The 16357-nt window shown below is 46.8% G+C and overlaps 1 protein-coding gene across 13 annotated transcripts in view; it reads right to left on the minus strand.

Annotated features, from left to right (window-relative positions):
* Window positions 1-16357, minus strand: part of FMNL2 (formin like 2) — a 566092-nt gene that overhangs the window by 84911 nt on the left and 464824 nt on the right. For 8 of the 13 annotated variants that reach the window (XM_086956698.1, XM_086956700.1, XM_086956695.1 and 5 more), the window contains one exon: window positions 15392-15607. In XM_086956698.1, the coding sequence (XP_086812824.1) occupies window positions 15392-15607 (216 nt within the window). Of the gene's footprint in view, window positions 1-797; window positions 819-15391; window positions 15608-16357 lie in introns of all 13 variants that reach the window. The other 5 variants (XM_086956691.1, XM_086956687.1, XM_086956692.1 and 2 more) reach the window with 1 other exon arrangement.

Consider the following 16357-nt stretch of genomic DNA (forward strand, 5'->3'; position numbering starts at 1 on the left):
ACAAAAATATGCATGCAACGTGCCCAGCAAAACACAAGGGAAATCCATGCAATGACAGCAAGAAACAGTGGAGCTAATGAAGTATTTTCAGTGCAAACCTTCTGTCAAGCAAATCAGCGAACAACCTTTTGTGTATGTGATTGTTCCTGCAACAGCACTTAAGTTGGTCAAGACAAAAAGATTGTAGTTACGTTTTTCATCGAGTTAACTTTAGACAAATAAGATGATTTCAAATTAAGACACGTGAGCCCAGAGGTAAATGTAGACAATTGTAGGGATTTGAAAGAGAAGTGCATAGATTCTACTGAACTGTACCCCTTCATGTAAGCACATTTTCCAGCATTTAGGCACCGGATGACATTCTCATCTAGGCCTACTACATAGTTGCTCACTTCAATGCCACAGTCACTTCTCTTTACCCCAGTCAGACTCAATCTCTTTAAGAAGCAGGGGGTGGCAGCAGTGACGGATTAATACCTCTTGCAAACCTGCATATTCCTTTGGACTCATATGCCGTATACCACTTTTTAGGATCATGGAACAGTGTGTGCCATTGAAAGTTGCAGTCTGGAAATGAAGGGGAGGTGATGGAGAGAACAGAGGTATAGGATGAAGAACTCTCCTGATAGAATGGATTGGGAGACTGCTTTCAACGTGGGCTTGAGAGGGTGCTTATACTTTTCTTCAGACTAAATTTTGCGTTTGCACTGAAAATAGCATGAGGTGTAAATCCACATGGAAAATGGAAAATGACATGAAATGGGTGCACGTAAGAAAGGCAGGAAAAAGAAACCTACAGAAAAGCTTGATTGGTCCATCTTTGAGGAAGCAGAACAAAATGAGAAAGAAGTCAGAGGTTAGCTTAGCAGAAAAAAACTTAGATCATCATAATCCAAAGATCACAAAGAGACTCAGCAATAATTGCAGCAAGAGTGATTTATCGCACACTTTTCAAAAAGGAGATACCAACACACTGTCTTGACTTTTAAGACTCCTAATTCCATAGAGAAAGTGAACAACAAACTTTAGTCAAGGGCTGTTTCTTTTTTAAGCTATTTGGCGGAAAAAATGTTAGACAACAAGTCAGCCCTACATAAAGTTCACAAACTTAAAAGCACGCTTGAGCAGCAAAAACTAAGCCAAGCATATAATATGTAGTTGCCATAGTGAATGCTTATTCAGTAATACATTTTTAACTATACACATTGTACCACTGTAGCTACCCTTTTAGCATAACAATTTTCTAAGGAGTAAGTTTTCATGCCAATAGAAAAACACATAGGCTGCACCAGTCAGTATACAAAAAAGTAAATAGCAAAAAGTTCATAGTTAGTAGGAGTGTCCTTTTTTTAGCTATTATGAAAAGAGAAAGGCCACAAAACGCGTTAAAATTGCATCCTACTCCAATATATAGGGTAACAATATTTTGTGTATTTTTTAAAAGTCTTCAATTCCATTATTTATGTATTCCTGCTCCTGTTACCCATTACACAACAAAGTCTGTATACCACCACGCAATCTGTAAACCAATGCTCAACTTAAGCCATTTCACCCATATCCTTTCATGTTCGTTTCTGTGGTCTATTATGCTTACACTCTGCTACTTCGATTTTAGTTAACTAGTGTTCGTGTAAATAAAAAAATAACAGCAGACACGATATTGAACTATTGATCACTGTTCATTTCCAAGGAATACTCAAGGTTAATATAACACAAAACTGTCAATAAATCACAATGCAATTCTCACAAGCCAAAGCCAGTGGGTGGGTCAGTTGATGCCCAGTGGGATACTGGAGAGAGTGGAAGGAGGTTAAATTGTCTTTGTTTTATTGAGAATTACAGTTTCGCTAACAGATTGCTCTTAATCACACTTTTGGGAGGTCCAATGATTAGGTTACAGATAATCTTATAAACGCATCACAGATTTAAATAAAGTCCAAACAGAGGTATGCCAGAAACAATACTTGGCAGTATATGACTATTGGTAATATTAAAAAACTTATTGTATGTGAAACCGGCAGAGGCACCCGAGCCATTGAAAAGTGATTTACATTTTTTTCGGGTTCACATAAATTAAAAAAACACAATTTAAAGACATGTAAACAGCAGAAGACTTAGTGGTATTAAGCAAAGACTCTTTTCAAAACCAATCCACAGTCTACCAGTTTTACAGGAGAGAAAAACGATTACAAAGCTGTTCGCATTTCCCAGGTAGTCATTTGAGGTGGACATAACAGCAACTCAAAACCCCTTTTTGAGTTCCCGATACGACGGGTCGTGTTTTTGCGTTAAGGTTGAATGCCCACATGACTGGTGGGCCGTTCTGGCGTATAATCCTTTTGATATATTAAAAATGTTCCGCTCTTTATGAAGACGGAGCTCAACATCAGTGGACTTTTATGTTGATTACTTCCCTGAGGGCTTATCAATACCACCGGAGAATTGCCAGGACAATGGGTAGAATTGAACACAACGGACCACTTTGATTCTCCCTCTTTGAACTTGAAGTAGAGTACCTCAACAGTTCATACGTGAACCTAAGAGGTATTCGTGCCAGAACTTGGGGCACCTCTGTGACTCACAGATGAAATAGATGCAACCTTCCTTGTCCATTTACACAAAGACTTTGTTAAGGTACATGTGACAGGAATTGGGGCACCGCTGGATTTTACTGATGAAATAGATACAACTCTCCCTGTCTATTTATATAAAGACTGTGTGAAGATGGAGTTTTTGAATACGTACAGTTTAGTATGACCTGGGACCTCCTGTATTAAACCTCAAGAGATGATCGAGCCCTGACGAAGTTCCATTGGAACGAAACGAGTTGGCTGAGGCCGTTTTTTTGAATAATTGGAATAATAAAGAATTCAATAATTGGAGCTGTTGGAAGTTCTCTGAATCTTGCTTCTTGGTGCACCGTCCATTTTTGAAAAGCGTCTGGTATCTGTTGAACAGTTGAGCATACGTGTGGCAAGCTCCGGACATGTGTTGCACATAACCAGGACTAATCTGTTAAACTGGGAAACTGAGGTGCCTTACCAGGGTCAGCCACACTGTTTGCTTCTTGAGGACTCATCTAGATTATGTCTTTGCCCCGGCAGGGGTGGTGGGTACCAAACAACAGGCAGACTATCTGGCCCGCTCAGATTACTCCCCCTTGTTGGTGAAGCTGGGTAGACAATGTGGCGGGGGGGGGGAGGAATCGGCTGAAAACTCAACGCATGGGACCTATGGGACTGGGAGGTGGCAGTCTAGCAAAGGGTGGACTCTGAGCACTTCTTCAAAGAAAATTAAAGTCCAGTCATGCCCAAAACAGTGCTCTAGGAGGCCTATAAAACGGTCCTCCGGGACAGTGCCCAGAACCTGATAGGCCAGGCTAGGCCATTGCAGTAATTGCCCCAAATCAAACATCCGGAGGCTTGTGCTGCTCTTGTTGCCAAAATCAAGACCCCGTGACCCAACAGGATTCCCGCAGAATTCTATAAACGCTTTACAGGTCTGTTAGGACCCAACCGCTTAAACTTGTTCTTGGAAGCTGGCAAACAAGGCACTCTCCCACCAGACCTCGAGCGGGCATTCATAGTAGTAGTCCAGAAGAATGGCAGGCCAACAGAGCATTGCAACTCATACTGCTTGATTTTCTTACTCCACACGAAGGTTAAAATCCTGCCCACCAGATTCCTGCAAGTTATCACACTCCAGTGGCTGCAGGCAGGGTAAACGGAGTGCGGTCCTCGGAGTTCCTCAAGGGTAGAGTCACAAGGAAGAGCTGCCCCCTGTTCTCTCTCCTGTTCGCCCTCACTATAGAGTAATTAGCATTTGCGGTCCAGGACCATCCCAGGATCTATGGCTTTAAGTTCAAGGGAGAGACCACAGTGGAAGAGAAGATTTAGCTTTACGCTGACAATATTCTTCTTTACATTACAGAACCATTGTTGTCCCTCCCTTTAACTATCCAACTGTTCGAGGACTATAGGAGCTACTCCCCTTATCGCATCAAATTGGACAAATAGGTGCTCAACCTTCCGCAGAGTGGGACAGATGTGCCCTCACTCCCTCGTCGCCGGACGCATACAGCCCTTGCTTTTAAGTACTTAGGTATATTCATGACACTGGAGAAGGAACTCTGCTTTGAGGGAAACCTTGGGAGGGTGGAGCGAGCCTGCCCGAGAAGAAATAGAGGGATGGTGAGGGCTGCCCCTGACATCGATGGGAGGAGCAGCCATGTTTAAAATGATCTCACTATCCAAACTGTCATATGCTTTGCAGAACACGTACTAACGGATGGTAAACACCCCAAAACTGCCCTAAACACTCTACAACTTAACCAATACAATGGCAGATTTGCTCTGACTGACATACTGGCCTACTATTGGGTGGCCCACCCCATCAGTATTAATTATTGGCTATTTGCCCCCCTGGACCACTCAACCGTTAGGGTGGACCAGGAGCAAGGGGGGGGGGGCATTCCAGCCTACTCTATCTCTACGGGAACAGGGGCAGTCAGCGTCTCCTCCCAGCCACCCAGATCACACTAGTGGCCTAGAATAAAGCATGAAAATCATTGGCTGGCACTGTAGACCTACGAGAAAAACAGTCTTGTGGGATGGGCGCTGGTCTCCTGAAATACGAAAATTGTGGGGATTTGAGGCCTGGGACATAGTCGGGATTTCCAAGGTAGAGGACCTAATTGAGAGTGGCGATATCATGCCGTTCTTCTCGCTTCAACAGTAGAATGGGATGAATGAAAACCAATTCCTAAAATACGCACAAGTAAGGCACACATGGAGGGCAGAGGGGCTCCCCGGTGATGGTATCCTGGATTATGCCCCGTCAAAAGGACGGCTCTTAACGGAGGAGTTGAAAAGGGTGCGATTTCCCTAACGTACAAAACCCTTAATAATAGCACGCCGGATACCCTACATAAGCTGCAGGGGTAATGGATGGAGAAGATAGGGAAGAAGGAGGATACTGATCAGGAAGCGGCCCTGATTCACCAGAGGGAGGCAGCAGTTAAAGCACTGCTATGTTTAGTCCAATTCAAAATACTACATAAAGTGTATTCCGGGAGTGCTCAGACGTGTGCGGGTGTGCTGTGGCCTGGCGTATTGATGTCTAGGTTTACTTTTGATATTGAATCTGAACTGACCTGAGGGCGTCTGGAGAGGGGATGAGATAGCTGTTCATGGTTGTTGTTACTACTATGCAGTTACTGGTGTTGGACTACAGATTTGCTGTAAGATGCTTTTATTTGCTACTGCTGCAATGTTATTAAAATAAAATGTAAGGAATATGCTACTTACCAGTATGCATCTGTTCTTGGCATGTAAGGCTGCTGACATTCATATCTGTGCATAGATCGCCGCCTAGTGTTGGGTCCGGATGATTGCACATTGTTGTGCTGGAAGAGTCTTCGAAGTATCACGAGATAGGTGGCTCCTCCCCTGGACTACAGTGCGCATTGGGCATCCTCTCCATCCTCAGATTGTTTTTCGCCATTGTGGCAGAGATGGTGTAATACAGTAAGTGATGACCATGCCTGAGAATTATTCTGAGTGCTACAGCTGCGACAGACACCGGGGAGGAGGGTGGGCGATATGAATGTCAGCAGCCCTACATGCCAAGAACAGATGCATACTGGGAAGTAGCATATTCCGTTCGAGGCATGTGGGCTGCTGAATTCATATCTGTGCATAGAATAAATAGCAGTTACCTCCTTATCGGCGGTTGCCCGTGCCAGCTGCAGCAGTCTGAAAGAGTTCGGAGAACAGCCTGTCCTACAGCAGCTTGCTGTTTGGAGTGTACATCTACGCAGTAGTGTTTGGTAAATGTATGTATGGTGGTCCATGTGGCTGCTCTACATATATCCTCTAGAGGAATGTTACCCAGGAAAGCCATGGATGCCCCTAGCTTGCGTGTGGAATGCGCTCTTGGGGGAACTGTTAAAGTGCGTTTAGCCTTTTGATAACAGATTTGAATGCATTTAACTATCCACCTGGCTATACCTGATTTGGAAATAGGGTTGCCTTTATGTTGTGGAGAGAAGGCAACAAACAGTTGTTTAGTTTTGCGAAAGTCCTTTGTCCTGTCGATAATACAGGAGAGCTCTTTTGACATCTAAGGTGTGCAGTGCTCTGTCTGCCACTGAGTCAGGGTTTGGAAAGAAAACCGGCAGTTCAATGTTTTGATTATTGTCGAACTACGAGATCACCTTTGGCATGAACTTGGGGTTGGTGCGCAGCACCACCCTATTAGCATGAATTTGTAGGTAGAGCTCTTGAATTGTGAGGGCTTGAAGCTCGCTGACTCTTCGCAGCGATGTGATGGCTATTAGAAAGGCCACTTTCCAAGTAAGAAACTGTAACTCACAAGAATGGAGAGGCTCAAATGGGGGTCCCATGAGCCTGGTGAGAACGATATTTAGATTCCAGACAGGCGAAGGAGGGTGTCTGGGAGGGATCACTCTTTTAAGGCCTTCCAAAAAGGCCTTGATGGCAGGCACTCTGAAGAGTGAAAGGTGTTGTCTGTTCTGCAGATAAGCGGCTATAGCAGCCAAATGTATCCTGATGGAACTATACGCTAGGTTGCATTGGTACAGATGCAGTAGGTAACATATGATGTTCTGCATGGATGCATCCAGCGGATTAATATCATTGTTGGAACAGTAAATGACAAATCGTTTCCATTTGGCTGCATAGCACGCCCTGGTTGTAGGCCGCCTTGCCTCCTTGATGATATTCATACACTCAGGGGGCAAGTTGAGGTAGCCAAACTCTATGACTTCAGGAGCCAAATCGCTAGGCTCAACTGTTGAGGATCTGGGTGCTGAATGTCTCCATGGCTCTGAGTGAGGAGGCTGGGAGTGAGGCGCAGCCGCTGGTGAGGCACCACTGAAAGTTCCAGGAACGTGGTGTACCAAGCTGGCCGTGCCCATGTTGGAGCAACCAGGATGAGCGTCATGGAGTGCTGCCGCAGTTTGCGCGCCACCAGCGGTATGAGTGGGGCTGGGGGAAAAGCGTACGCAAATCTGCCTGACCAGTTCATCCATATCGCACTGCCATGAGACTGCGGGTGTGGGAACCTGGCGGCGAAGCTTTGGCATTTTGCATTCTCTTTTGTGGCGAAGAGGTCGATCTCTGGATGATCCCACTGCTGGAAGTATAGTTGGAGTACCGAGGGGTGGATTTCCCACTCGTGCCTCTGATGACTGTGCCTGCTGTGCAGGTCCGCCATCTGGTTGTCTACGGCCGGGAGATGCTCCGCCATGAGGAAGATGTTCCTCTGAATGGCCCACTTCCACATGCTCTGGGCTAGGTGAGATAGCTGCGGGGAGTGTGTGCCTCCCTGTTTCTGGATGTAATACATGGCAGTCATGTTGTCCGTCCGGATCAACACGACCGTGTTGCACAGGTGCAACTTGAACGCTTTCAGTGCCATGAAGATTGCCATCAGCTCTAGGAGGTTGATATGCATCTTCTGCTGTTGTGTTGTCCATAGTCCTTGCACCATGTAATGGAGGACATGCGCTCCCCAACCCTGGAGAGATGCTTCCGTCGTTAGCACTATCTGTGGGACAGGCTCCTGGAACGGTCGTCCCCTGCAAAGGTTTTGTGGAGTCCACCAATGCAGAGAGTTGTAAGCACGACCGGTCACCAACACTAGGCCTTTTAGATGTCCATGAGCCTGGTTCCACTGTCATGCCAAGCATTCTTGAAGGGGACGCATGTGCAGTCTTGCGTGCGGGACTATGAATATGCAGGATGCCATCATACCGATCAGTTGCATGAACACCTGCGCTGGGAGTGACTGTTGAGGCCTGAACCGTCGAATGAGCAGCTGCATGCTGTCGACCCTGGCAGAGGTCGGCTGCGCTGTCGCCGTCAGAGTGTTCAAGGTTGCCCCTAGGTACTGTGGCACGTGGGCTGGCTGCAGGTGTGACTTTGTGTAGTTGAGTGAGAACCCCAGACTGTGAAGGAGGTGAATCGTGCGCGACATGTGGCTGGCACACTGCTGGGCTGACTTGGCCTGGACGAGCCAGTCGTCCAGGTAGGGATAGACGTGTATATGTTGTCTGTGAAGGTGTGCAGCCACGGTCGCTAAGCACTTGGTGAACACTCTGGGGGCAGTGGGGACCCCAAAAGGCAGAACCTTGAATTGGTAATGCTGATTGTTGATGGTGGACCTGAGATATTTTTTGTGACTTGGGTGAATGGGAATGTGGAAATATGCATCCTTGAGGTCCAGGGTCGCTAGGAAGTTTGTGTAGGTGGATTGCGTGCTGCCTTTGGTGTACTGCGCCTGCTGCAAAGCCTGTCCTCTCGAGGCTCCCCTATTACCGGAGCGACGAAAGGAACTGCCCCGAAACTGCTGAGATTGTAGAGCCCCCATGGATTTGGCTGTCTCAGTGTCTTTCTTAATTTTCTCGAGTGTGGTGTCTACCTCGGGACCAAAAAGGAAGTCCGGGTTAACCGGCTGATTGAGCAGAGTAGTTTGAATTTCGGGCTTGAAACCAGAAATGCGGAGCCATGCGTGACGTCTTAGCATCACACTAGTGTTTATGGCCCTAGCTGCCGTGTCTGCTGCGTCCAGTGCGCACTTGATGGACGCATTAGAAATCAGTTTTCCTTCTTGTATCATCATCTCTGCTCCCTCCTTGTACACATCAGGCAGGTGTTGCAACAACTGTTCTAGGGTGTCGTAGTGTGCCCTTTCGTATCTAGCCAACAGGGCCTAAGTATTAGAGATCCTCCAAATATTTGCAGCCTGCGCTGCCACTCGTTTCCCTGACGCCTCCAGAATCTTTGATTCCTTGTCTGGAGGCGGAGCGTCACCACTGGTTTGTGAATTTGCCCTCTTGCTGGCATTGGCCACTACAAGTGAGTCCAAGGGGAGCTGGCCTTTGATGTAGGTGGGGTCCACTGGAGCAGGCCTGTACTTTTTCTCAATACGTGGGTTAATAACCCTAGCTTTCGTGGGTTCCTTGAAGATGTCCGCAGCATGCTTGAGGACCCCTTTAAGCATAGGCAAAGTCTTAGTGGAACGTTCAGAGGTGGAGAAAATGTCAAACAAGAAATCTTCGTCCACTGGCTCCGCATGCATCTCGACATCATGGTTGAGTGCTGCTCTTTCAATGAAAGCGTTAAACGCCGCAGTGTCCTCTGTTGGCGAAGTTTTGACGTTATAGGACTGAGCGTCCGGTGCAGCATGTGGATCATCAGGGTCCACAGATTGATCTATAGCCTCAGATCACTGTTCATCTTGATCAGTGTCCACATTATAAGCGTAGGCCGCTTGACCATAGTCATCACCCATGTCCTCCTCACTCCGTGCTGGAGAATATGACATTTGCTGTGAATAGTCCTGAACGTGCTCGAAGAGAACTGGTGATGTGGCCGAGTCCTTTTTCCGCTTGAGAGGAATCTTGTAACTCTCCAAGGGACGTTCAGGCGCGATCTTCCGCTTCTGGATAGTGAGCCTGCCTGACTCTGCGTCGATAAAAAGTTTCAACTGGTTGTCGTAAGAGGGTTCGTGGAAAACCACCCCTTCTGTGGCGGGCTTCGAAGGCGTTGACGACGTCCTGGAAGGTTCGGCGCCTTTATGGAGTTCGAGCTGCTTTGCTGGAGCCGTTGGCGGAAGACCGAACTTAATCGGGGCTCCGACGGTCTTGGAGCTTGATGTGGTAGTCGACTCAGGCTGCTTTAGCACTGGAGGAGGACGCTTGCTCGATGGCGTCGACCCGAGCTCCCGGCGTGGAGCATCTGCACCCTTGGCCGTCGACGAGACTTGCTGCTTTGGGTCGGCTTTGGCCTTCGGCTCGAGGTGCTTGCTGAGCAGCGGCTTGAGTCCAGAGATTTTCGGCTCGACGGCCTTCTTCTCCTGGAGGCCTTTGGCCTTGTCGCCATGTTTGTGCGTCGACGTCGGCGTCGATGCCGACGGCGTCGAGGTGACGTGTTTGCTGGTCGAGCTTTGCTTCGACGCTCCAGTTTGAGGCGACAGGCACTTTCGGCGGCGAAGGGTCGTCGATCGTCTTTGACGTCGAACCGACCACCATTTTGAGTAGTTTCGGTTTTTGCTCTGATGGTTTCGGTTTCGATTTTGAGGAATCGACCAATGGCTCCTTAGATGTGTTCTTAGCCTGGCTTGGACGCGGGGCTACAGACCGGGTAGAAAGTTCTTGGCTAAGGCCTTTCGGCGATGCCTCGACCTGAGCCGAAGGGAGCGTAATGTCAGTAATAGGCCCTGCTACTGCGGTTGGGCCCGGCTCATCCCTGGAGTCATCATCGACGGCTCCGATGGCCCCTTCGTCGTCCCCTACCTCGACGATGTCTTCTTCGTGGACGTATTTTTCGCCTTGCTCGTCCATCTCGAAGTTGGAGTCATGCTCCGACGCGGGTTTCTGACCGTTCTTCGGAACCTCTTCTTCTTTCTTCTTCTTCTTCATCTTCGACGCCTTCCTCATCACCGGCCTCGAAGATGTTGACCGGCTCGGGTGCCGACAGTTGCGCCGACTGCCTCGCTGCGCGCCGAAGTTTAAGCGTCTTCTTGGAGCAGAACTTTGAGCAGGCACTACAGCTGGCCTTGTCGTGTTCGGGGGACAAACACTTATTGCACACTGGGTGCACATCTATGTGGGGGTATTTGGAATTACAGACGGGGCATCGTTTAAACGGGCTCCGTTCCATCATCGTCGTAGTCTGGGCCTGGTGTCGAAGTTGAGAATCAGCTTTCGACGTCCGGTTCAAGAACTGGAAAGAAACAGGCACCGAACGAGACAATACCGATGCTTCGAAGGCCTTTTGGCCTTAGGAAATAGTCAATATAAAGTTCCGAACTAGAGTCGAGAAAGTACATCCGAACCCAATGGCGGAAAAAACAATTTGAGGATGGAGAGGATGCCCATGCGCACTGTAGTCCAGGGGAGGAGCCACCTATCTCGTGATACTTCGAAGACTCTTCCAGGACAACAATGTGCAATCATCCGGACCCAACACTAGGCGGCGATCTATGCACAGATATGAATTCAGCAGTCCACGTGCCTCGAACATATATTTATAAGAAATTTTTAAATTCTTGGGGAATTGGCGTAGGTTAATCCTATTTATGTGTTTAGGATTGCCCGTAAGCATGGTTGAACTTGTAATAGTTGCAGGTGAGACTTGGAAATGTTGATAGTAAACTCTAAACTGTGGAGAAGATCTATTGGCATTCAAGTGAGCTGATGACACTGATGAAGAGTGCTGGCTTTGATAAGCCAATCGTCCAGGTAAGGGAATAAGTGGACATTTTGTTTGTGCTGATGCACTCTGACCACTGCTAGGCATTTGGTGAACACTCGAGGTGCGTTGGTTACGCCGAATGGCAGCACCTTGAACTCGTAATGTTTACCCGCTACGACAAATCTTAAGTATCTGAGATGAGCTTAGTGCATTGGTATGTGTAAGTAAGCGCCCTTTAGTTCTAGTGTTACCATAAAGTCTCCCTGTTGAAGAAGCGGAATGACGTCCTGTAAGGTAACCATATGGAAGTGTTCTGATAGTATGGATTTGTTTACGGCCTTGAGATCACAGAATGGCCTTACAGACCCAACCTTTTTGGGGATTAAAAAGTACATACAGTATACCCCTGAACCCATATGTTGAAGAGAGACAGGCTGCATAGCACCTCTCAGGAGAAGAGCTTAAACTTCTTGTTTGAGTAATGTTTGTTGCGCATGTGAATGCGAGGTGGCATGTTGGGCGGTGTGGTAATGAGCTCCAGACAAGAGACATGTTGGATAATGGCTAATACCCACTTGTCTGATGTGGTGGAATGCCATCTGGGTAGGAAATTATGAATTCTGCCCTGACAGATGTTATGTGATCTGGGTGGGCGGGGGGAGGAGCAGTCACTGCTTGGTGAAGGGTGTTGCTCCATCGGGAGGCACCCTTACCTCTACCTTCTGGTGCTGTTACCTCTATAGGAGCCACAATAGTAGCCCTTAGAGTAGGAGCCCTGACCTTACTGTTTTTATTGGGAGATGGAGGCCTCAGAAGAGGTGGATTTTGTGGCTCCTCGGTAACCTGGGAGATGAAAAAAACCACAGATCGCATGTGTTTGTAGAGATGCATCAGCATTCACCGATTCAGTACCCTTTATATCTTTTCTAATGTAGAGTCCACCAGAGAATCAAAAAGAGGGCATGTTTAACACAGCTTGTCAAAGCTCCGGTTTAAACCCAGGGATTCCAAGCCAAGCATGTTACTGAAGTAAAATACTCCTCCGGCTGCGGTGTCCGCAGCATCTAATGTGCACTGTTTAGAGGGGTTAGTAATAACTTTTCCCTCAGAAATGAACTATGGCCGTGTTTTATGTTCCTCTGGAAGATATTGGAGTAGATCTTCCATTTCATCCCAGTAGTATTGGTCACAGCATGCTAGGAGAGCTAGCGAGTTGGCAATACGCCAATGGTTGGCAGCCTCAGCTGCAACTCTTATTCTTTCACTCTCCTTGTCAGGAGGCGGGGTCTCTCCAGTGGCCTGAGAGCTGGCACGCTTGCTTCCAGTGGTGGTAACTAGGGAGGCCGGCAGTAGCTGTCCTTTAACGTAAACAGGATGCAGGTTTGTATTTTTTAATCTATCCTAGGCATTACAGCTCCGACCCTAAGGTCTTTAAATAGGTCATCAGTATGCCTAAACATGCCTTTTAACATGGGCAGTTATTGGGTAGTAATATGTGTGATGTAAAGTGTCTTGAAGAGAAAGTCATCTTCTAAAGGCTCTTTATGGAGCTCCACATTATGAAAGTGCAGCAGCCTTTGAAACAACCTCCTGGTAAGAGGTAGCATCTTCAGAAGAAGGGCACGCAAGATGCAGATCAGGATCCGTGTCAGCAGGGTGATCCATGTCATAGGTGACCCAGGGGTCATTCTCTGCCCCCCCCCCCCCCCACCCACCATCCGACTGAGGATACCCTTGTGGTGAGTCATCTAGTAGCTCTCCTGTAGGAGATGGGGATGAAGGAGAGTGTGGTAGTTGGGGAGGTGGAGGTGAAGGTGGAGGTGAAGGTGAAGGTGAAGGTGGTGGAGTTGGCATGGGAGGTGTAACAGGTGGATGGCTGGTAGCCTTGTCCATAGTCTTCCTCTTAGGAGGGACTGGCATGTCTAAAGCCTCTTCAAAGGTAAGCGTCTTTTTAGGTGGTGGAGGAGCGGAAGCAGTGGCCAGTATTCATTCTGGATTTTCTTCTGGCGTGTATCCAATCTTTCCACTAACTTATGCAGGATTGGCTCCACCTGTGGTTTGGGACCGGGCTTCGAGCTCAGATTTCTACAGCTTTGGCTCTGAAGCTTTCGGCTCCGAGGAGGAATGTGCACTCCGTGTCGAGGTGGATGATGTCAACTACCGGCTCAGCGCCAAAGATCGACCCAATGCGTGTTTTATTGGTCTCGGTCTGAGGAAGCCAAAGCAGGTGGTTTCAGCTTCACATGTGCTTTCGGTGCCCAGCCCAAAGGTGGGGGTCCGGAGTGGTTTTTCGGTGCTGACCATGGCTAGACAGTAGTGGTGCCCCGGGACTTGGGATTCGGAGACCAGAAGTGCTGAATGTTTTTTGGCAGGATTTGACTGGTGGACATGAGCAGGGGGAGCCATACTCACAGGCTGCTGAGCTGTCACTTTCGAGCTCAGAGCGGGAACTTAAATCAACAGAGAAGGTCCCCTCCTCGTCGGACAATGGCTCCCGGGCATGCTCCTAACTGAATGGGTGAGGAGTGTCGTTGGTGGCTCTGTAGGACCTCTTGAAGAAATTAACTTATGATCGCTAAGTCTTTTTGGAGCGGAATGACTTGCACATGGTGCAGACTGCTTTGTTGTGCTGAGGGTCAAGCACCGAGTTTTGATCTGTGTGAGGATTCATCACATGACAAGGGCAGAACTGAAATGGCGTGCCTTACATTACCAGTGGAGGATTTTTGGGAAGCCTGGTAACATGTGGAAGGTATGTTCCAAAGGACAATGCCCCAATGAGGAATCGGTCAAACTGAGTTGCGTAGATGGTAAAGTGCAAACTATAAAAATACAGTTGAAGATCGCGAAAAGAACCGAAGAACCAAACTGACATGGAGTAAAACGAAGCAGAGGCACATACATCTGCATCAGACGGTGGAGAATAAACAATCTAACAATGGACTCGATGCCCATGTGCTTTACCACCAAGAGAAGGAACAACAACTTGCACAACTCCAGACCCAACACTAGATAACACGACTATGCAAATCATTGCTTTCTGGAATGCTCATGAACAAAATGTAAAACATGTTTTTAACTCAAAGTATCCTCATTCACCCTCTAAAACCTGGAAAAAAATTATCTACTGGATATCTATTTTCACAATTCCGTGCAAACGTTAGTCATTTTTATGAAAGACTATAGAAAATGTCAATAGACTTTTGCAAATCTGAAGTTCTGTGAAGGTCCCTCACCCATTTAACTAGCCAACGATATTAATCAAATCGGAGACCAAATAGCCAAGTAAGAAATAGACTGTCTGGCACATTTACATAACGTCAGGCATCTTATTTCTTACTAGCTATTAGGGCTCAGATTTGATAAATGTATTGGCCAGTTAAATGGGTGGGGACAGCAATGGCTTGGGAAACAAATATGCTGGTCTCTATGCATGTACTAAAACAGATACACACAGTTATATCATAAAAAGATTTGTTTATAATTAATATACAAAGTCGATGTCCAGCAGCAAAAACATGTTAAGCGTTTCAAAAGGAGTTTGAACTGTGAAAATTTGCATTTTTCTTCCGGCCATATATTATGTTGTCTGGAGGTGGGTAAATGCATTTGTTCGGTCAAAAGAAGCAGCACTGAGCACAAAAGGAAGAAGTCAAGTGCATTACATTTATATCCTGAAAATAGGTGAAAAATCCAAAGTCTCTGGAAGATTCTGGAGGTATGAACCAGGAAATCATAAAACAAAAGAGTGCGGCATAACTATAGACGCCTCAGACATGAAAATATCTCTTAATACATTAACTTACCATTTTGTGATTACTTTGGGACCTTCACACCCTATTCGGAGAATCATTCTGGTGTTCCACATTGTATAAAATGTATTCTTATATAGGGAAGGAAACAGGTTGCCTTCTATAGGTAAATATAGGCAATTTATACTATTTCTATATACTGGGCGGGCTGTATTATTTATTGTTTTGCATCAAGCAAAGCCATACTACACACAACTGTGCCAGCCTCTATCTTGCTTGAGTAGATCACATGCAATACTTTCATTGCAAATGACACCAACCTCACTTGTGCGTGAAATGAAAGTATAAATCCTTGATGTTGTAACAAACACAGAGAGAACTACATGGTACAGGAGAGGAAGATTGCTCTGGGGGTCTTACCTGCTAGCCCTGAGTTGAAGATGACTGTTGGGGAGAATGTTCCTGGAAGAGGCGGAGCACCAGGTGGTGGTGGCGGTGGGGGCGGGGGCGTTGGTGCAGTTGGTGCAGCTTCTGCAGCTGGACCTGGAAGCGGAGGGGCCGGCGGTGGAGGAGGAGGTGGTGGTGGAGGAGGCGGTGGAGGTGGCGGCATGGTTTCGGACATTGGTCCATTAAGCACTGGCAAAGAATATATACATTATCAGCTATCAGAGAACAAACATATATTGATACCACTCTACTTCACTTTGAATGTATTTGCATACATACACAAACCCCACCCCATATATACTAAGCCACAACCCATCCCTCTCAGCTTTCACAGGTTAAGGGTATGAGTCACAAAGATTTTGTACAAATACTAGAAACCTATGAATCGCAGATTTCTGCATATTATTTGTGTAGATTTATGAGTGTTGGGTGCTTACAAAGAGCCCCAGGAGAATACATAAAAGTCGAAGCAAGTCAATTTTCCATGCATACACCAATTTCTCCATGTGCACCCTTGAGGAAAGACTACAAAACAGACAAAGTGCATGAGCATGGTTAGCAGAAAAGTGCTTTTCAACATTTTTTTGCTTAGATTTTTATTCTTCCCATGGAAACTCTGTTACTCTGCCAATAACCAGTTGCCCTATGCCCGCATAAAGTATCATGGTGTCCACTTCCCATTCACACTCCAGAAAGGAACTTCTTCCTGCCTTTACAGAGTAATTTTACTTGCATTTCCAGAGTAGAAAGGAATCTGCAAGATGTTTGGGAATATTCCCACCTTATGATTGTGTGGTTTTTCACTGGCTTCTACAGTGCCACCTCTACCATATACTAGTCTTATTCCCACTAACTTTGCCTGTCTGTAAAGTACTTTGGACCCCCTGCCACGCTGGCAGATTGTTTGTAGTGCTAGGCTACTTTTACAAGAGTAACATT

This window comes from Lissotriton vulgaris, chromosome 2_1 (genome assembly GCF_964263255.1).
Source record: "Lissotriton vulgaris chromosome 2_1, aLisVul1.2, whole genome shotgun sequence".
NCBI classification, from domain to species: domain Eukaryota; kingdom Metazoa; phylum Chordata; class Amphibia; order Caudata; family Salamandridae; genus Lissotriton; species Lissotriton vulgaris.